Below are 22,529 nucleotides of genomic sequence, written 5' to 3'. Positions count from 1 at the left end.
GATCTTAAAAACACAACTTGAGCTGAATCATAATAGAGAAATGAATGTTGGAATCATATATTGAATGATACCTAAAAACATTTACCCCCAAATTGTAAGTGGAATAATTGTTACAATGATTTCTAAAATTATAAGAGTTAATCTCCATTTAAAAGTTATTAAATGGTATATTTAATTTACTGGAACACATAATTTTAAATTTTATAAACTTAAATATTTATTGGAATTAAAGTTCTCTTATTGGACAAGTAAAACCAGTAGAGGAAAATTAGGCAATTCAGTGTCATGAGGATTTAGAAGAGAACATAAATCCAAGGTGTGTATAAACTAGAATACTCTGCTACCAATATTTTCTACACTATTAGAAAATCTGAAAGACAGAGTAAAGTAGTTTTTAGACCAAATTTATTAAACCAGTGTGATGCATAAAAGGAGTTATCTTTAGAAATATGACATGACATAAATATTTTCTATGCTATTATGTCAATTTTTAGAATTCTTTAAAGTCTTTAAAAGTATTTGAGATTCATCTTTATTATCAACTTAATTTTTTTTCTTATACCTGGCATGGAGACCACTATTTTATCTAGACCACTGATTTACCTACTTTTTAATTTCCCCTGATTTACATTTCAGCAAGAAAGAAAGTTCAGGGATCTGTGAAGGAGAAGAAAGAGAAAAGGGTCAAAAATGTATTTCAAGAAATTATAACTGAAAATTTCCCGAACCTGAAGAAGAAAGCAGATATCTAGTTACAGGAAGCACAGAGGGTCCCAAACAAGGTGAACCTAAACAGACCGACACCAAGACATATCATAATTAAAATGGCAAAAGTTAAAGACAAAGACAGAATTATAAAGGGAGCAAGAGAAAAACAATGAGTCATACACAAGGGAACCCCCATATCAGCTGATATTTCTGCAGAATATTTGCAGGCTAGAAGGGAAAGGCATGATACATTTAAAAGTGCTGAAAGGGAAAATCTACAACCCAGGAAACTCTATCTAGCAAGATGACCATTTAGAATTGAAGTAGAGATAAGGAATTTTTCAGACAAGAAAGAAAGTTCAAGAAACCACATGGACACCGTCCACTGGGATCCTAGAAATAGAAGCTCAGTGACTACCCATTTTGGAGAGAGGCACAATGGAATATGTTCTGCAAACCAAGATGCCTCTGTCTGCTTGGACTCAGACTGGACCCGGGACCAGATCAAGACCAGGACAAGACAAGACTAAGTGCCACTGTTGTCACAGAGCAGCCACTACCACCCCCCTCGCCCCCGCCACCGCCAGCACTGATGCAGTCAATTCTGGGAAGCTCTTCAAAACTTTCCCCTCCCTTTAACTCATTTCCCATCTGCTCCCCTCATCCTCCTACTACAGGAAACATCCTTCAACTTTCTGTCTGGTCAGAACTCTTTTCGCTCCATACAGGGCACCGAGATCCAGGCAACAGCCAAGGGGCAGCTGCACTTCCCTGAAGGGCCTTTCCCGAGGTAGGCGGTTCCAGTACTCAGCCCGACCCAAGACCCCACTGCCCACCAAGGCAACCTGGAGGAGACCGGAGGGCAGCCGGTCCGGGGGGATTCCTACTAGCACAGAACGTGCCTGGCCTGCACTTGGGGGGGAGCCGAATAAAACACGACCTAAAGCTTCTCTACAGCCTGAAGAGAACAGATTCCAGGTTCCTGAAGGGGCAAGAGGGGCCTCCTCGCGAGGACAAAGCTTTCCCCTGGTCTTGGAGGACAGGTCCCGCAGAAGCTGGTTTTGAGGGAGATGCCAAAGGAAAGGAGCAACAGCAGCCCAACCAGGGATCTTGAGTTGCAAGGTCTGCAAGTTACTCCAAAAGGTGTCGCAGTTCATATATATGGAGAGAGAGCGAGAAAGCAAACGTGGGAAAATGTTAACTCTGCGTGGTTAGGTACAGAATATACGATGTTAGTATTTCAATTTTTTGGTATGTTTCAAATGTTTTATGTTTTTGTTTTTTACTGTTTTGGGAACTCAAGTTCCAGGTTCTCTTTGGATGAAAAACTCTGAAAGCAAGACATTAAATTCCTAAGATGAAGGGAGAATGAAGGCAAGGGGCGGCTCAGCCCTGGCTGTTCATCACATCTCACCTCCTCCAGCCTGGGTGATGCCAAGAATCCTGAGGCAGGACCTCACTGGAGTTTAGGGACTCAGTGCAGAAGCACTTCTGCATCTGGACCTTGTGGCAAAACACACCTGTGGGGTTGAAGAGGAAGACTCCTTTGAATGGAGACGCTGAGAAAAGAGCTTCCCTGACCGGGAATCGAACCTGGGCTGGAGCTGTGAAATTGCGGAATCCTAGCCACTAGACCATCAGGGAGCCACACTGGAGCCCGAATTTGGCCTCTCCAGGTGATAACTGTGAAAGTAGAGGTTAGGTTTCAGGGATGAGAGCAGAATTGGGGGTTCCCAGTGGCCCAGGGCTGAAGGCAGCTGTGAAAGGCTCCCAGCCCTTGCGCTGCTGCTCATCACCTTTCACCTCTCCTGTGCTGGGCGACGCTTTGGGTTCTGAGGCCAGGCCGCAAGGTAACTGGCTGGGTTCCATCCTGGTCTAGCTTTAGCGCTGTGTGAGGCAGAGCCAAGGTCATTCTCTCTTTCTGAACCTCGGTTTCCTTATGAGTCAGGTGCTGACTTGGTTTTCCGCGGGTGATGAGCGATTCCGTCTACTTCCTGATCTCTGACCTGGCTCCGGGGGCTCTCCTGATAATGGCATGTGTACGGGCTCCTTTTTGTGCCGTGACAACTCAATTCGTGGAGTCTGAAGTTCTTTATCTACCCATCTTTGGCTCCAGCCCCCGGTGCAGAGTTGCGTTTGGTCTCTTCTGTTCTGTCATGCAAACCACGTGTGCTGAGCTGTGGGAAAGCCAAGTGTGCTTCACAGGGATGAACTCCTTGGTTTTCAGAGACGTGTCAGTGTGTAGAGGAGATTTAGGCGCCCGATGAGATGAGGGGATTTCTGAACATAAAGGTAACCTGAAGTTGGCTTTGTCCTGTGCTGTCCTTAGAGAAACTGTTTGTGGCTTGGTCTCCAAAGTGACTCAAAGGAGGCCTTGTTCGTAGTCCTGAGTAGGCTTTCAGGTGGTAACGGAATGCCTCCCATGTTTCTTGGGGATTGAAAATGCAGCTGCGTCTGCTGCCTCACCCCATACCCCTAGCCTCCTTTTTGTTTTTAAAATGTGAATGTAACTCGGAAAAATCAAACTGTTTCCGCCCGGTTTGGAATCGGGGACCTTTCGCGTATAAGGCGAACGTGATAATCACTACGCTGCGGAAACAAGCCAAGTGCGTGAGTTTAACGATACATCTATGAAAACTGTAGGTCCTGCCACCACTGTTCTGGCCACCAACCTTTTAAACTGAAGAATAAACCTGGAAGCACCAGTGGTCCCTCAAGCAAGGAGACTGCGGCTCCAGACAGGCCCTGGTTAAGGTTCCTCGCCTTCCCGGAAGCGAGGACAATGGGACACCGCACCCCGCCCCCAAGTTTGACTTCGGGATGCTGCATCCAACGTAGTGTCTCCAGTTCCACAGCTATGCCCCCGGGTGCAGGGGTCGCCTACGCTGACTCCTCAGCTCCCGGAAGCCGCAGGAGCCGCGAGCTAGGTGCCTCTGAGCCTCAGGCGCCGCCCAGCAGTGTGCACGCCTGATTCCCGGGCTGTGGACTCGAGCTTCGGTGGTTCTTTTCACGGAGCCAGCGGTCAGCGCTCTCGGCTCTTGGAAATGAACAGTGCTTGGAATTCAGGGAACCGTAGGAACGTCTCTCCCCGCCCTCTCCTCTGCTTAGATGCTCCGGATCTTCCCGCTCTTTCCTTTCAAGCCCTTTTGCCTCAGCGCTTCTCGGATTATCAAAGGTGATCTCTCCGGTATCCTCCAGGCGAAAGGGATTCCTCCGGTTTCTATTTCTGTCGCTTAATTCTTTCAATTCAGTTTAAGTTCAATATTTTAATCACGCATTTATGTTTTAGCCACTACGTAGCAAAGCCTATGCCTTAGGGCATTTGGCAGTTTTAAAACATGGAATGAACATATAACATATCAAAACTTGTGTGAAACAGCTTAAATCAGTGCTGAAAGGGAAATTTAAGGCCCTAAAGTTTACATTAGAAAAGAGGTATATAGATGTTTGGGTGGAAACAAAGCACTAGAATGAGTTTCCTCTTATAGGTATTAAAAATAGCACTTTTAGGAAACTGATTATTGTAAATGTTTAATTTTGTCGCATATATAGTTGGCATTGGAAGTTTAGCCCTTCCTTGAATGTATACTGTAGATTTTCAAAAAAGCAAGTTATATATTTATTATGTTTAGTGTGGTTTGAAATACCCCCTTTCATATGTTTTAAATAAAGTGAAATTTATGTGAACAGAAAAGAAAAGAAAAGAAAAGAGGTATCAAGTCAATAACCTAAGGTCCCACATCAAGAAACAAGAAAAAGTAAAAGAAATCAAGCAAACAGAAGGAAGAAAATAATGCAAAGCAGAAATCAATGACATTAAAAACAAAAAAACAACAGATAAAATCAAAAATGAAAGCTGATTCTTTGAAGAGATCAATAAACTTGACAAAGGAAAAAGAGAGAAGACAAGTACCTAGTATCAGGAATGAATAGAGACTACAATCACTACAGATTTTGCAGATATCGAAAGGATAATCACGGAATATCATGGAAAACTCTGCACAGATAAATTTGACCACGTAGATGAAATGGACAAATTCCTCATAAGTACAAACTACTACAACTCACTCAATATGAAACTGATCATTTGTATAGCTCTATAACTGTTCAGGAAAGTCAATTTGTAATTTAAATATTCCAAGGAAAGAAATCCCAGACCCAGATGGTTGTGCTGGAGAATTCTACCAAAAGATTAAAGAAGAATTAATATCAATTCTATACAATCTCTTCCATAAAATAGAAGAGTACAAAACACTTCTCAATTCATTCTATGAAGCCTGTATTACCCTGACACCAAAACCAGGGGGAAAAAAGTTCAAAAAGAAAACTATAGCTATCTTACATAAATATATAAATATTCTAATATCCTACAAATTTCCCTCATGAATATAGATGAAAAATCTTAACAAAATATTAACAAATAGAATTCAGCAATATGTACAAAGAATTACACACCATAACCAAGTGGGGTTTACACCAGAGCTACAAGGTAGGTTCAATAGTCAAAGAAAAAAATAGTTTAAATGCTCATAGCTATTATTATACTCAATGGTGAAAAGATGAAATCTTCTTCTCTAAGATCAGGAAAAAGACAAGGATGTCCACTCTACTTCTTTTACTCAACATAACATTGGAAGTCCTAGCCAGAGCAATTAGGTAAGGAAAAGAAAGAAAAGGAATCCAAACTGGAAAGGAAAATGTAATACTGTCATTATTTGCAGATCAAATTATATTTTATATAAAAAACCCTAAAGATTCCACAAAAAACTGTTAGAACTAATCAATGAATTCAGTAACGTTGCAGGATATAATCACAATACAAATAATACAATAATACAACAATCTGCTGTGATTCTATACACTAATAGCAAAAAATCACAAGGAGAAATTAAGAAAACAATCCCATTTACAACTGTATCAAATATAATAAAATACCTAGGAATAGATTTAACCAAAGAGATGAAAGACCTGTACACTGAAAACTATAAGACACTGATGAGAGAAACTGAAGAAGACACAAAATAAATGAAAAGATACTCCATGCTCATGGGTTGGAAGAATTTACATTGTTAAAATATCCGTACTACCCAAAGCAATCTACAGATTCAATGCAAACCCTATAAAAATTTCAGTGGCATGTTTTACAGAAATAGAACAAACAAACCTAAAATTTGTATGGAAGCACAAAAGCTCCCAAATAGTCAAATCAAACTTGAGAAAGAAGAACAAAGCTGGAGGTATCATGCCCTCTGATTTCAAACTATATTACAAAGCTATAGTAATCAAACAGTATGTTATCAGCATAAAAACAGACACCTAAATCAATGAAACAGAATAGAGAGCCCAGAAATAAGCACACAATTAATTTATGACAAAGGAGCCCAGAATATACAACAGAGAAAGGACAGTCTCTTCAAAAATGGTGTTAGGAAAACTAGAGAGCCACATGCAAAAAAATGAAACTGGACCACTATCTTACACCATACACAAAAATTAATTCAAAATGGATTAAAGACTTAAAAGTAAGACCCTAAACCATAAAACTCCTTAAAAAAAACACAGATTAAAAAAACAAAAAAACGCAGATGGTAAGCTCCTTGACATTGACCTTGGCAATGATTTTTTGAATTTGACACAAAAATGGGAACGCAAGCAAAAATAACAAGTGAAACTACATTAAACTAAAAAGCTTCTGCACAGCCAAGGAAACCATCAATAAAATGAAAAGTTAACTTACCAAATGAGAGAAAATATTTGAAAATCATATATCTGTTGAGAGATTAACAGCCAAAATTCACAAAGAACTTATATAACTCAATAGCAACCCCCCCCAAAATTCCAGGTAATAATGGGCAGAGAATCTGAATGGACATTTTACCAAAGAAGGCATGTAGATGGCCAAGAGGTATATGAAAACGTGCTCAATATCACTAATTATCAGAGAAATGCAAATCAAAACCACAATGAGCTATCACTTCACATCTGTTAGAATGGCTATTATCAAAAAGACAAGAAATAACAAGTGCTGGTGAGGATATGGAGAAAAAGAAATCCTTGTGTCCTGTTGGTGGGAATGTAAATTGGTGCAGCCACTATGGAAAACAGTATAGAGGTTCCTTAAAAAACTAAAAATAAAACTACCAGATGATCCAACAATTCCACTCCTGGGTATATGTCCAGTAAAAATGAAAACATTACTTTGAAAAGATATGTGCACCCCATGTTCACAGCACCCCCACAGTAGCCAAGACGTGGAAGCAACCCAGGTACGCATCAACAGAGTGTTAGATTAAGAAGATGTAATGTGTGTGTGTGTGTGTGTGTGTGTGTATACACACAATGGAGTATCATTCAGACTTTAAAAAGAATGAAACTGCCATTTGCAGCAATGTGGATGGACCTAGAGAATGTGATGCTTAGTGAAATAAGTCAGACAGAAAAACATGAACACTATATGATATCGCTTATATGTGGAATCTAAAAAAAAAAAACAAATGCATATGCAAAACAGAAACACACACAGATATAGAAAACAAACTTGTGGTTACCAAAGGAGAGTGGGAAGAAGGGATGGACAAATTAGGGGTATGGGATTAACAGATACAAACTACTATATAAAATAGTTAAGCAACAAAGATACACTGTATAGCACAGGAAATCATATCCAACATCTTGTAATAACCTATAATGGAGTATAATCTGCAAATATACTCTCACTATGCTGTACACCTGAAGCTAACACAACATTGTAAATCAACTATACTGCAATAAAAAAGACCCCTAACAAACCACAAAAACAGAAGTATGGGAGATGCAGATAAGCTGGTGTAGACTAGGGCAAGGAGTTTGATTTTATTTAAAATGCACTAAATTCATTTCTCCCTAGAAGCCCCACTAATATTTAAAATATCTCAACTAGAAAAAATGGCTATGATGGCATGATTCCTTAGTGGAAGCTACAGACTGCTTGAGAGCAGGCGTTTCACATTTGGGAGTAGCTTCTGAGCATGCTCAGACATGGGGCCCATCCAAGGTTCCCAGTGGCCTGGCTGTAGGTTTGTTCACTGTGGGTTTTCCTTCCCTTCTTCAGATCGTGTTGCGCTGGTAAGTTTTCAGTAAATCCTGCTCTGTGGCTGCAAATAATGGTCGCAGTCAGTGCTGGGGTTAAAGACTCAGTACCTGTCAATATAGATGGCAGACACTGCGGTTTGGATTGAAGGACTACAGGCACAATACAGACTTAACCTTGCTGGCAGATGGTGTGTTTCCTTTAATATTTTTGACAAAAAGTATTCACACTATTTTGTTGCTTTGTTCTTCGACAACTTGCTTCCTGACAGGATGCAGCAGGAAGCACAAATACTATGTGCTGATCTTTCCAAAAATGTTTAGTTTGATCAGAATGTAGGACACTGAACAAGATAATTAGCCTGTCCTCTTCAGAAATTCAATGCCGTCAGAAACAACAAAAACAAAGACATCAGGAGAGAGTTCCAGGTAATAAGGACCAAAGTGTAATTTAGAAACTTTAATTAGAACAGGGGAAGATACCAGTACCACAACACACACACTTAATTCTTAATCTCTTGCTCATATATGTGTATAATATAGATGTATATGTTAAATGCATCTGTATCTACATACATGCACATGCATATGACATTTTTTAAACAATTGAAAAATTATACCTGGAGCATATATTAGATAATAGTATTGAATTAGTATTAATGTCCTGTAATTTGGTAATTGAATTGTATTATGGTTACATACAATGATGCCCTTAACACCAGGAAATACGTGCTGAAGTATTTAGAAGTGGGCATTTTGTCTGCATTTATTAAAGCAACATGAATGGGTGGGTGGGTGAGTGCAGACAGAGAAAAGGAGCAAATGAATGTTAATTGTTGTATTTAGATGAACAGAATAGAGGTGTTCATTGTATGGTTCTTTCAAATTTTCTGTAGGTTTGAAATTTTTCAAAGTAAATAATTATGGGGGGAAATGATTGTAAAACACAGGAGGCTGTGAAGAGCTGAGTTCTGGACTAAAAATTGGCTCTCAATGTCTCTCTCCCTTGCAGAAGGGTGTGACAGTGCTCAATGCCACCCACTCATACAAAAAAATGTAAGTCAGAAGTGTGCTGTACAAACCCATCTAAAGGATCCCTTCCTGCCACCCAGGATTTGTCCTCCTTACATGAATCAGCTTTCTAACCCAGAAGTCTGGTAAGTTGGAGGCTACTTTATATGTTGCAAAGCTTCTGAATGAGATGTTCTGATGTTATATTTGATAGCACAGAGGGTACAAGGAATTTATTTTTAGAAAAAAAAATCCAAATGAGAGTGGAGATATTTGAAAGCTACCAGTTCCATCTAGGTATGTTATCTCTCTCTCTGTGGGCCCTAAACAGAGACCTCTAGGATGGGACTTTTGCTAGAGTGTATCAGAAATACAACAGTGAACAGTAAGCTCTCAGGATCCTTCTCTGGCAGAGATTCTATCACTGTGTCCTTGGGTCCCCCGTTAGGTGGATATGTACCAGACCCCGGCTCTGCTTACAGATGCCCAACTGTGGGGGCAGAACTTTTTGTCTGAGTATCTTGATTCCCAGAGGGTGAGACACAATGAATATTTTCTTTGTAATAGCAGGTGTACAATAATATTTAATTTTGGAATGAAATGATGCACTCAGACCTGGTTTCTATCACTCTGGGGTATAAATGCAGTGGGCACTTAAAAGTTTGAGTTTCCTGCTTTAAGCTGAAGAAACAAAGCTTTATAATTTTGATTTGCACAAAAAGATGATAGCCAACAGAATGTATATAAAATAAACTCTATTCTAGGATCTGTATAAAGCCCCAAGCTTCAAGGAAAAAGGACATGTGCTGAAGAGCTGATGAATGGTCTGCAGCGACACTGTTCTGGCTTATTCTTCACCCAAATCCTTGCCATTTTCTTCCAGCTGCTGCTGACTCCAGTTATGCACAGGATGGGGGTGGGAAGGAAAAAGGGTTAGGGCTTCTCAAGATTATCTGAGAATCTAGGTATTTGTGTCCCTTAGGCAGTTTTCACATTTGCAGGCTGAAGGGCTGTGATTTCTGTAATCAAACTATCCATTTGGAGTAAAAGTCTGGAGTGGCTGTGAAATCTTGCTCTTCCTTTCAGATTTGGACTTTTGCTTGTTTTGTTGTTTTTCTCATCAATTGGGGAAATGTTTGTGACTATGCTTTGTTGAAATAAGACAGAACGTTTCATAGTTCCAGCATTAGTTGTTACCTGAAACAGAAGACAGAAACAAAAACTGAGAATTTTCTATCAGGTTCTGCTGATACCAAACTGAGGTTTGATTGAGAGCTAAGAGAGGAAAGAGGCCACGTGCCACCTGAATGCAGTTGAGTGGATAAGCTATGGTGGTAAGCCTACAGTCTGGAAAGAGAAAGTTGTGCTAGCAGATTAGAGGGAAAGTCCTCTGAAAGATACTGTCCGCACTGTGGTGTGGAACTTAGGCCCCCACCAGCCCAAAATACTGATAGCCCTGCTCAAAGCTGCTGCACCTTTAAGCAGCTTTTAGCTTTAAGCAGCTTTTAGCTAGATCCCTACCACCTCCTCCAATCAGTTTACTCTCCATTCTATTCTTGTGGAGAAAAATGAAGGCCTTTCACACCTTTCAGGAGAGATGTGCCTAGCTTCAAGCATGCACATTCGGAAACAGTCTGTTCTAGGAAAGAGAGGATATTTTGAATGGAAATCTGGCTCCTAAATCCATGTCCAATTCCTTTTAAATAGGAGGGTGGTGCCAAGGGAACAGCCCTAGAATGTGAAACCAGGAGGCTCTCAGACACCACCTGTGTGATGTGATTTATAATAAGAAATGTATATTTGGTCTTCATCTCTGTTTCTGGCATAGAGCTCCTAAAACCCTTGGAATTTCCTAAGTGATGGAGGGATAAAGATTATTGTGTTATGTTAATGAGGTAACTTTTGGAAAGCAAGGAATGTGGGGGGCTCGTTGCCAGGAAGGTCCACCTTGTGATTAGAGGGTTGGAACTTCCAGTCCCAGCTCCTGACCTCCTGGGAGGGTTTTTAGTGTTGTGAGAGCTTCCGGGTTGGTGAACACATGGAGGTGCTGGGAGAGTGGCTTGCTCTGAGAGGGCGTGGAAGCTCCACACCCTTCCCTGCTGCCTTGCCCTATGCATCTCTTCCATATGCCGTTCCTGAGTTATATCCTTTTATAATAAACCGGTAATCTATTGATAGTAAAACGTTTCTCTGAGTTCTGTGAGAAACAATTCTAGGAAATTAATCGAACCTGAGGAGGGGGTGGTGATATCCTCTGATTTCTAGCCAGTCAGTCAGAAGTACAGGCAACAACATTGGCTTGCAACTGCCCTCAGAAATGGACAGGGTATGGGGGTGTGAGGCAGTCCTGAAGGCCTGAATGCTTAACCCTTAACCTGTGGAAGGGGAAATCTCCCTTACCACGTTGGAATTGGTACCAGAACCTATATACCATTCAGGTACAGTTCCTTTGCCCATGAGGAAACAGTAGGTCAAGAGGTTAAGTAGTAACTAAAGCCACATGACCTGTAAATTGAGAAACCTGGGACTGGAATCCAGGCTTCAATAATAGGGTGAATTTTGTAACTAAGTGGTGGATTTCCCAGAGCTACTCATTCCTGGAGCCTGGAGTCTTGGGGACCTGTAGAGGGAGCACCTTTCTAGGTTGAAAAAACTATGAGAATTCTCGGTTGTGAAATAGTTTGGGTCTCCCCATCATCATCTTTTGTTTCGATACCCAGATGTGGCAAGAGAAAAGAAAGATCCGAGAGTGATCTCACCCTGTGGGTTTTGACCACTTACCTCTGGAATATGACTCAGGTGAGCTGGAAGGCTCTGATTTTCTTTCCTGATGTCTGTTTTCATTGTACAGCTGGGCAGTGGACTCCAAGATCTGCCTGTAGAAGTGAGAAGTGTATCCTGTTCCAGGAAATAATTACAGTTTAGACAAGTTACACACATGTGCTTAAGAGGATGCTTTCTGCAGTTCCTTCTCCTGTGCTCAGAACAAAACCAGCACTCCAGGGTTGGGACTTCAGCGTGATGGGAAGAAGCTTAACTTTCACATGGCCCTTAACGAATGCCAAAACATTCATACGTATTATCACACCTAGCAGCTGCAATTAGAAAGAAACCTTTTCCCATTAAATAGCTGCTGCTTTGGTGTGGGAAGGGGCCAGGTCACTGTCCCAGCACAAGACTGTGGAATGATGGCCTCTGTGTGAATGCAAACTAAGAGGAGGATGTGGGAACAAGAACCACCTTGGGGACCATGAAGAGTAACCACGACAAAAGGGAGGGGGTGAGGATGGCAGCCGTGGAGACCCTCATTCTGCTGGAAAAAGAGCTCAGAAACGTTGAGTTCTGCTGAATGACGATCACACAAGAGGAGAGGAGCAGAAAGTATACAGCACAGAAGTCACAAGAATGGCTTTGGAGGTCAGACAGCTCTAGGATGGAGGCATAGCTCAGCCTTGGGGCAAATCTATCAGAGCCTACTTACTCACCTATCAAGTAAGAATAATAGTACCTGCCCCATCTGCCTAGCTGGGCCATTTATAAGAAGTAAGTGAAGTAAGGTACATCAAAGCTCTTGAAGTCTGTGAAGCCCTGCACAGGAGACTGGTCCTTAGAGAGATACATATGGCCAGAAGCAGGCAAACTTGGGCCTCCCCTACCATTTCTTTGGTCAGGACTGCTGAGATGACGTTCCAGCTTTTCTGGAAGGCTGGCATTGATGAAAAGGATTTCCTTCAGGTGCTGGCACAGGTTCTGGATCTCATCTACTGCAGCCATTCCCCCAGGACATGGAATGATGTAGAAGGTAGAAAATCCTTATCAGTAATGGGGTGGCTGGGGCCTCTCAGCAAGATCCCTGCCTTTCACCATTCTTCTGCCAATTCATCTTCTCATCAGGGAACACCAGGCACCTTCCTTTAAGAGCCCTTAGGCTTTCAAACAAAGCGTGGCCCAGGGCCAAGCTCACTCCATACAGCCACCTCCTCCACAAGGATCTGGGAAGTCTAAGGGAGGTTGACACAAGGTGGGAAAACACTGAAGGCCTCTGAGTAGGGCTTGTCTAGCACTGGGAAAGGAGTGGCCCCCTCTTCAGTATCACTTTGTGGGTACTAGGAAGGTATTCAACTCTCCTAAATACCTCTCCCATCTGATTTATGACTGAACATCTTTAAGAGATGGCAAAGACCTCCCTCTGCACCACAGGGTGAAATGGGAAGCAGGAGTGAAGATACCTTTGTAAGGGAATGGACTAACAAAAGACACGTACTTATACCCATCTCTGGCAAAAAGACAAAATCTGATGTGGTTTATATCACTATGAAAAACTCAGTTAACAGTGAGCAAATTAAGATAGTTTCTTTCTCATGCCTAGAAGAGAACATAAAACGTATTGTCCTCTAACAATCCAAACTTTTGTCCCCAAAGGAGTCATTCAAGTAGGGGAAAGGAGATGAAAGTTGAGGTCTTAGTGTGCACACACACACACCAATGAGTCTGTTAACCCAGGGGCTCTTACTCATGGAGGAGCTTCACTGGCTAGTTTGGGTTGGTTTTTTGGAAAGGGGCATGCTAGTGGCATTGCTGCTAGATTCAGCCATTTCTCTAGTAGATATGCTAGTTGTTGGTTTAGATTAGAATACTGCACTGAGACTAAACCCACAAACAAACAAAAATAACCCCACCAAATCTTGTGTTGCACAAAGAATGGGAACCCTGGCCATTTACCCAAGTGTTGCCAAGATCAGAGCCTTCGCCTTAGGGACACCACTGATATTCTAGTACTAAGATGGAACCTTATGGGGAGACAAGCCACCTGAGGGGAGATGGACACTGGTGCTTGAACTCAGGAACCATGATAAGTGGGCCCCAAATATGGGCAAGACTGCCAATATTCTTGGACAGCTAGAAAAGCCTAAGGGACACCGTTCCGGAACGATAAATAGCAAGAACAATTCAGAAAAGTTAAGATGCTTCATCTTAAAGAAGGAAGTTTATTAGACAGATTCCGTGCATGTGTTGAAGGGTGGCAGAGAGTTTGCCATGATCCCTTCACTCTCTGCACTCTGGCTTGCCTGGGGTTCCTCAGCTTGCACATGCCAGTGGGGGACAGAGGGACGGAGGTGAGGAGTGGACCAGGAACAATGCAAATGACCAGACTCACCAAGGAGTGAGTAAGTTTTTGTACTTAAAACTTGGACCCAGAACTGTGTTCAGCCTAATCACTTTTTCAAGGTTAGTTTTTAGGGACTGCCTGCAGAGATGATCTCAATCAGCGCAGACAGAGGTGGTGAGCATGTAAAAGCTACCAGAGCTTTATTATTCAGTCTTCTGGTTGTTGGAGGTTATTCTCTTTAACTGGGAGTACTCACTAGCTACATCCACAGCAGAGGTCGCCTCCTGCACATCACACACAAAAGCATTGCTGCTGGGAGGCTGGAGGGAGTCGTGGAGACTGGAATGAGTCAGATATCTTTCATCCAGTGAGTCCTCCAGGACTTCATTCACTTCTTCCTCCTGGAGCCCCCTGCTGAGCCTGGGTGGGGAATGGAGAGGAGGGAGGGTGGAGGGCAGGCAAGACAGGAGATTAAACTAAGGCAACCTGGAACCACAGCCTCACAGCTGGTCCTGATCTGAAGCTCATGGAAGAGGCACCAGAAACCAAAGGGGCCACCCTCTCAGAAAGAGAAAGCATAACAATCCACTTCTGACTCGGGTCATAGTGTGCCTAGAGTTGGGGTAGGAGAGAGAGCAGCAAGTGTTCAGTGCACTGACCTCATAACGCGGATGAGGAAGTAGACTCAACGACTCCTCTAAAATACACTCTGACACATTGAACACACAGAGACCTATAATATTGGCTGTGGACAAATTTTATGTAATAGTATATGAAGGAGTCCATTGAATAATGGCTCCTGAGGCAGTGTAACATCCTAGGGCTCTTGCAGCTTTTAGACCTCTCTCTCTTTCTCTCTAAATGTTTGATATGATTGACTTTATTTTTCAAGATATTTCTGGCTATGAAATATCTGCCAACATATCTCAGGAAACTGCAGAAACCAGATAGCCATCTCACTTTAGCTTTTAACCATGCAGGTTTTTAGAAAATAGAAACCAGGGATCTCTGGCTGGTTTACCTTTAGGTCAGAATGACTCTAGTTAACTTAACTTGAGGAATTACTAAGAAATGGTTAACTAATACAAGAACTGCAAAGAGAACAGAAAACATGGATTAATAGGACGTATCATTGTATGATGAACAAATGAAATAGGTACAATCAGCAGTTTCTGGTTTCTCCTGGATCTGGGACCTTTGGTCTCTGGGTCTCTTGCTTCTGGAATCCTCTCTAGATTTCACCATTCCATTATCAGCCCTTTCATCATTCAGAGCTACCTGGGTGCCGGTGGCTCCTCTCCATCTTCATCCTTCTTATCATGATGATTTCCTGTGAACCAAAAATAGAGACAGCTAGTAGGAAATTGAGCAGGTCCCATTTCATGCCTTACAAATACAAGGGCCTATCTGACAGAGCCATAATACCCTACATGTTTGTTTTTTTTGTTTTGGGGGGGGTTACTTTATTTATTTATTTAGAATTTTATTTATTTTTTTATACCTACATGTTTGTTCATAACGCTCTGAAAGAATTATTCTAGGAGGGTTCAGGTCATGTCTTTAGAGGACACAGGCTTTCCTGAGCAACAATGAACACTGTTGCTGGTGTGGTGAATCGTTCCCATGATGCGTCCTGTTCCCCAGCACACAGGATACTTGCCCGGCTGTATTCTATACTTCTTCAGCTGTAATCTTCATTTCCCCCACAAACTTGGTTGATGGACCATGGTTGTGAGTCCCATTATTCCTCTCACACAGACCCTGCAGCAGCCACTGAGGAGTAAATACTTTAGGAGAAACCACCTGTTTCTAAGCAACTGACTGGACCAGGGGACCTCTGCCTGCTGATGACTGTAAAGAGAATCTTCCCTTCTTTTCCGTTTCTCTTTTTTTTTCTCTCCTGACCCTGCCCAGAGACCAGCCCAGTTGCAGAACTGTATTGTCGAGGCAGCTGAGCAGGGACCTTAACCACAAATGAGAATCTAGCTCTCTAGTCCAAAAGGGACCTCTTGTCTGAAAAGTGTGAAGAGTGTCACCTCTTTTTTTTTCTTTCTCAATTTTCTTGCCTCCTTGCTCTTAAAGTAGCCCCAGTCGTGTGGAACTGCAAGACAGTGAGACAGGAGAAACGACTGGGAGAACCCAATCTTTCTGAACAGAGGGACTTGGAAAAAGGACACTTGGGAACTGGAAAGTAGGGAATAAATGCCAGAGAGGGGAGAGGCTGGAAAACTGTCTACAAACTGTCAAAAATCCCAGGGCTCATCCCCAAACTAAACATGTGTGGAACAGACCCAAGGAATCAAGGCAAAGGATTAGAGATCTGAATTACCATATAAAACACTAGCTAGTGCAAACTAAACCTAGTGACATATTTGCTGGACTGACCCAAACAACACTTCAAAGGCCCTGAACACTAGACTGACATTGGAACTACTGCCCATAGAAAGTGAGACAGAACTTGCAGTCTGAACCTAGAAGGGGTTGATTGCCCACTAGGAAATAATTTCCAGAGGACTTTAACAGGACCCAGTGTCTCACAATATAATATTCAAAATGTCCACAGTACAATCTAAAAGTACTTAACATAATAAAAACATACAATCATCTCAACAGATGAACGAAAAGCATTTGACAGAACTCAACATCAATTCAAAATAAAACTCTCAGCAAATAAGGAACAAAGAGGAACTTCCTTAAATAAGTTGAAAGGTTTATTCAGCTGTACCGTGCCTGCTCATGTTTGTGTTAGGAGACATAGTTTCTTCTCTAATGTCCGCAGTCGCCATCATAAAACAATAAGTAGAAGGTTTGTTTGTTCATTGAAATACAGATAAATAAAAGAAAACAAACAATAGCTCAACTTGATGAAAGGCACTATGATCATTAATTAGAAAACTCAATATTCTTAAAAATGTCCATTCTCCTCAAACTTTTCATAGATTTAAAGCAATGACACTCAAAATCCCAACAGGATTTAAATAGATAATGACAAGCTGATTGTAAAATCTACATGGAAAGGCAAAGAACCTTGTTTTAGGCAAAGAGTTCTTAGATAGAACTACAAACTTATGATCCATAAGATGGACTTCAACAAAATTAAGAAATTCTTCTCTCTGAAAGGGAGTTAAGAGAATGAAAAGATAAGCCACAGACTGGGAGAAAATATTGACAAATCAAATACCTGATAATGTATTGTATCCAGAAATATAAAGAACTCTCAAGACTCAATAATAAGAAAACAGGGCTTCCCTGGTGGCGCAGTGGTTGAGAGTCCACCTGCTGATGCAGGGGACATGGGTTCGTGCCCCGCTCTGGGAAGATCCCACATGCTGCGGAGCGGCTGGGCCCGTGAGCCATGGCCACTGAGCCTGCGCGTCCGGAGCCTGTGCTCCACAACAGGAGAGGCCACAACAGTGAGAGGCCCGCGTACCGCAAAAAAAAGAAAAAAACTCACCTTTAAAATGGATAAAATAGGTGAACACTCACTTTTCCAAAGATATTTGGATGGTCAATAGGCATATGAAAAGATCCTCAAAATCATTAGTCAATGGGCAAATGAAAATTAAAACCACAATGATAGGCAACCACACACCTATTAAAAGACAAAAAGCAAAAGAACAACCTGAAAATATCAAGAGCTGGTGTTGGGGAACAGTTGGAATGCTGACTCATCACCAGGGGGAATGTGAAATGGTATAGCCACATTGGAGAACAGTCTGGCAGTTTCTTTGTGTGTGTGTGTGTGTGTGTGTGTGTGTGTGTGTGTGTGTGTCTGTGTGTGTCTGTGTGTTACCAAGAAACGTTTTTATTTTGCTTGCAGTACCTTTTTGTTAATTGCACAAAATCATGCTTTGTTTTTGCCATTTAATCATTATCACACAATCCTATTCTGAAAGACAAATGTTCATCAAAAACGAAGCAAAAATGAAAATTCACAACCTTAATTACCTAGAAGGCAGTGTCTTATAAGTTAAACGTACACTCACCCTATGACCCAGCAATCTCACTCCTAGATATTTACCTGTGAAGTGAAGTGAAAATGTATTCTCACACAAAAATCTGTATGTGAATCTTAACAGATATTATTCATAATTGGCCCAAACTGTGGATGAATGGATAAACAAAAAGTGGTACATCTCTATAAGGGATTAGTACTCAGCAATAAAAAAGGAACAAACTACTGATACATCCTGGAGATGAAAAGTCTAAAGGGACAGCAAACAGACCCAGTGGTTGCCAGGGACTGGGTTTGGGCAAAATGGCTGATTACAAAGAGGCACAAGGGAACTTTTACGAGTGATGGAACAATAGTTCCATCACTCGTAAAAGTTCCCTTGTTATTCTACATCTTGATTGTGGTGGTGCTTTTACCACTGTATGCATTTTTCAAAACTCACAGAACTGATACTACAATGGGTCATTTTACTGTTTGTCAATTATCCTTAAAAACCAAAACTGATTGGATGGCTGCTGCCTCCTGGTCCAAAAGCCTGTGATGAAGGAGGCAGTTGTAACAATGTGGCCTTCAGCCCCGTGTATTCTCCCCTGTACTCGCCCCCAGCCAGTCCTCACATTGTCTTGGTCCCCAGAATGTGAGGTGAACGGCAGGTGGAGTGTAAGCACCTGACAGTCCTCTTCTTTTAAAATTGTAACCCGAGTGCCTGATATTATTACTGATTCCTGAGGCATCCACTCCAAAGACAGCTATCTCAAAGAATCACATGGGCAGCTACAGGACTAGATGAAGAAGCAGGCTGCCCCACCTCTGAAGTTTCTCTTGATTTAGAGATCCCTGGTTGATTTAGATAACTGGTGTTTGACCACTTGTTTTTCTTTCCTGCACTTTAATTCCCCCTCTTCTGTTTTAAATTCACAAATAGTGAACCCACAAAACCCTAGGCACCCCAGCCTCAACCCAAATTAAACAGAACCACAGGCCTGTGCTGTCTCCCTCTCTACCCCTGACTTCACTGGGCGGCCCTGGGGGAGCCGTGTACCCTCCAGGAAGTGTGAGTAATATACCTCATGTTTCTCAAAGTTCCCTGATAGTTGTTGCTGAGGTGTATCTTGCAATCATAATGAGAACCACAAGGGTTGGTCCAGCCATAACACTGGCTCCAAAACGGGAAATGTCTGTGGGGGCTTGCCTCGGGCCCAGGGGAGGACCCCCAGGTTTATCTAGCTGACAGTGTCACTATCCTTTGGCTGAGACTGGCACAAAACAGCAGGGCATCTGGCTAAAAAGTCACACTTAGAGTCGTGGAGGCACGGAGTCTTATGTGAGGCTAGGACCTTGGGAGGAGCTAAGGGTCCTCAGACACCTGTAAGCCAACTTACCAGTGGTGAGTTTGCTGGCAAGTCTCTCTGCCAGCTGGCTTCCTTGGGCCAGTAGCTCACAGAATCTCTGTCTCTGGTAGTAGGTAACATCAGTGCTCCTGAGGAGACTCTCAAAAGACTTGACTGTGTTCTTTGCATGCTGCATGAACAAATAACAGACACCTTTCCCTTCCTGTAGCTTCTGTCGTAAGTGGGTCAGTTCTCGGGCCTGAGCCTGAATTAGGGGATCGTATCTCCTAGAGTGGGAAAGAAAAGTAAAAGTGAAAGTCATGAATGATAAGTTATGGGAATTTCAGCAGAGATATCTCTTAGATTACTCGTAAGAAATTCCCCATGTTGAATTCTTACACAGGTTGTGCGCCTTGCCTGTGACAGAGGGAAATGAGTAAAATAACATTGGGTTTGTCTCTTTCTTTTTTATTAATTTTGCTTTAAAAAGAAGCCCTTTCAGTTCCTCACTTCAGTCCACATCCATTTCAATGTCATATGCAACATCAAGCATTATGCAGAAAGTGTGTGTGGGCGGAAGTCAGGTACAGAAGTATTGGACAGGTACATCTGATACTAATTGAAAGGATGAAAAGAAAAATCAGTGAGAGGGTCAAGATGAAGAGCGTTCCTTTGAATGACAAGAAGATAAGCCGTAATTAGTAAGGAGGCACTTAAGAGTAACAGTTAAAATTCTGAGTAACAATTGCATTACTCTAGGTGGGATTTCATAGTTTTCTAATTATTGTACAAATATTTCTCATAGATTCCAATCTAGAATGTGAGCTCTGTGAGGCTGGAGACAGTGCCGTATTACCCAACTTAACAGTACACAGTAGCGTGTATACACCCAAGTAGGCAATCAGTTAATACTTAGAACCACGTAATCCTAATGCTAGACTAGACATTGTCATCTACCCCATCTGATGCCTGAATCTGCTCACCACTAAGTGATCTTCTACAGATTGTCTTTCAGACTCTATTCCTTAGAGTCCCTATAAAGTGTCAGAGGAGAAACAGGGCTCCCGACCTAGGCCTCCTTCAATCAAATACCTCTGCTTTAGTGGGTCTTACACAATTGAGCTTCTCAGATTTCATTTTAACCAAGGTTAAAAGACGTCTTAAATGCCAAAATCTACCCTGTGTTTGAAACTCTCTAAGGATGGGCAATGCTGGTCCTTGCAAATTAATAATTCATTTTCTAGGCAACAGCTGCTCAATTATCTATCTACTCAATGCCCCTCCCAGTTAACACTCCACATTGTCTGATACTTAGAAAAAAAAAATCAAAGTTGGGGAGGAGAAACATTATTATCATGAAAGGTACTTCAGAAAACTGGAAATTAGGAGTGTCTCCTTGCCAGCCATGGCCAAGCCCTGGGCCTGTCAAGAGCAGAGGTCCTCGCAGTCCCCAGGCTGCCACCACCCCAGGGGCCTAGTCTTACAGAGGCCCAGCCCTGAGGCTGCATAACCTGGGGCAGCCACCATCAAGAAGCCCCTCTCAGGGGTCAGGACTCCTTTGCCAGCATGGATTCCTTAAGTTGGGACTACATAACTAATAAAAACTAAATCTAGGGCTTCCCTGGTGGTGCAGTGGTTGGGAGCCCACCTGCCGATGCGGGGGACACGGGTTCATGCCCCAGTCTGGAAGGATCCCACGTGCCGCGCAGCGGCTGGGCCCATGAGCCGTAGCCGCTGAGCCTGCGCGTCCGGAGCCTGGGCTCCGCAACGGGAGAGGCCACAACAGTGAGAGGCCCACATACCGCAAAAATAAATAAATAAATACATAAATTTTAAAAATACCAAATCTAATATTAGAAAAAGATGACAATCACCACACTTATAAAAAGTAAGAACAAGTATAATAATTACAGCAAATATTTGTTGAGAGCTTCACATGTGTGAGAGAGAGTTCTAACCAGTGGTAATCATGCATTTAATCTTCATAACTCTCTGAGGTAGACACTGTTCGTATTTCCATTTTACAGATGAGGTAGCTGAGGTAACTCAGACACTGGAAAGTTAAGTACATTTGCCCAAGGTCACACAGCTAGAAGCCACATTGCTAGTATTCCAACCCAGGCATGTGTCTCCATTTTATTTATATAGTATTTGAGGGAGAATCCAGAGGCCTAACTAGTCCACCATCCAGTTCCCACAGCCCCGCAGGCTGTCTTTGTCTAGTTCTGGGCCTGCCGTGTTCATTTCTGCCCTTCTCCTTGCACAGATTTGCTCTTTATTCTATCAGCCTGGGCTTCCCCACTTCACACAGCTTCCCACACAGCTTCCTCCTTACCCAAGCCTTGCAGCCGGTCTCATCTTCTCTGCCAGCTCCCCCTCCTCAAACAGCACTTCCTCCTCCAGCACAGATTCAATGAGGTCTTTGTACTCTTCACACTCTGAGGAAACAGAGACCCCGCCTCAGGGGAAAGCTGGACAGGCTGCTGGGTCACTGCCTTCAAGGGAGGAGGGAGGGGCCATCCCGGGGACTGATGTAACCTCGGTAGCAGGCTCTACGCAGGGATTTCCACATCTGATTCCTCAGCCTCCCAACTACTTGGCATTTGATTCCTCCCCATGTTAGAGCTGAAGAAAGAGAAGCTCACAGGCAGGTATAATAACTTCCTCAAGATGATTCAACTGGAATGAAGCAAAGTCAGAATTCACATACCCTGAGTTCTGACTCCAAAGCTTTATCAAGCCTTGCAGCCTCTTAAGTAGAATATTAACCTGGGGCATGGAGTAGGAATTTCCCATGTTTGGGGGAAGGCTCCAAGGACTGTAGGGCTGACAGTTGTCCCATACTGAGAGTTTCCGTAATCCCCCAATATTTCAAAGATTTTTAAAAAATTTTATTTATTCATTTATTTTTGGCTGTGTTGGGTCTTTGTCACTGTGTGCGGGGTTTCTCCAGTTGCAGTGAGCGGGGGCTACGCTTCATTGCGCGGGCTTCTCATTGCGGTGGCTTCTCTCACTGCGGAGCATGGGCTCTAGGCCGGCGGACTCAGTAGTTGTGACACACGGGCTTAGCTGCTCCGTAGCATGTGGGATCTTCCCGGACCAGGGCTCGAACCCGTTCTTAACCACTGCGCCACCAGGGAAGTCCCTCAAAGATTTTAAAGTTTATCTGGAGACAAACTGTGTAAAAATGTGTATGAAGGGAAAAAAGTCGGAAAGACATATGCTCAAATGCTAACAGGTGCTGTGTGTTAGTCTGGAGGCAGAACTAATACACAGTGTTTGCCGAGGCCCTGTTCTAGTAGATTTTAGACAATTATCATCCTGTAATCATCACCACTACCTGAGG

General features: G+C 42.6%; 1 protein-coding gene across 1 annotated transcript; it reads right to left on the bottom strand.

Annotated features, from left to right (window-relative positions):
- Positions 1-14,100: 14,100 nt before the first annotated feature.
- LOC103069021 (neuroblastoma breakpoint family member 6-like protein) lies at positions 14,101-21,621 on the bottom strand (the record flags this gene model as incomplete). Its single annotated transcript, XM_007463522.1, has 4 exons — positions 14,101-14,317; positions 15,176-15,227; positions 19,235-19,470; positions 21,519-21,621. Coding segments are annotated over 4 exons (608 nt in total), but the record flags the coding sequence as incomplete, so codon positions are not given.
- Positions 21,622-22,529: the final 908 nt, after the last annotated feature.

The sequence above is a fragment of the Lipotes vexillifer genome, unplaced genomic scaffold (genome assembly GCF_000442215.2).
Source record: "Lipotes vexillifer unplaced genomic scaffold, Lipotes_vexillifer_v1.1 scaffold1034, whole genome shotgun sequence".
In the NCBI taxonomy this organism is placed as follows: Eukaryota; Metazoa; Chordata; class Mammalia; order Artiodactyla; family Lipotidae; genus Lipotes; species Lipotes vexillifer.
Note: the sequence above shows the minus strand (reverse complement) of the source record. Positions and strands in the feature narration are given on the sequence as shown.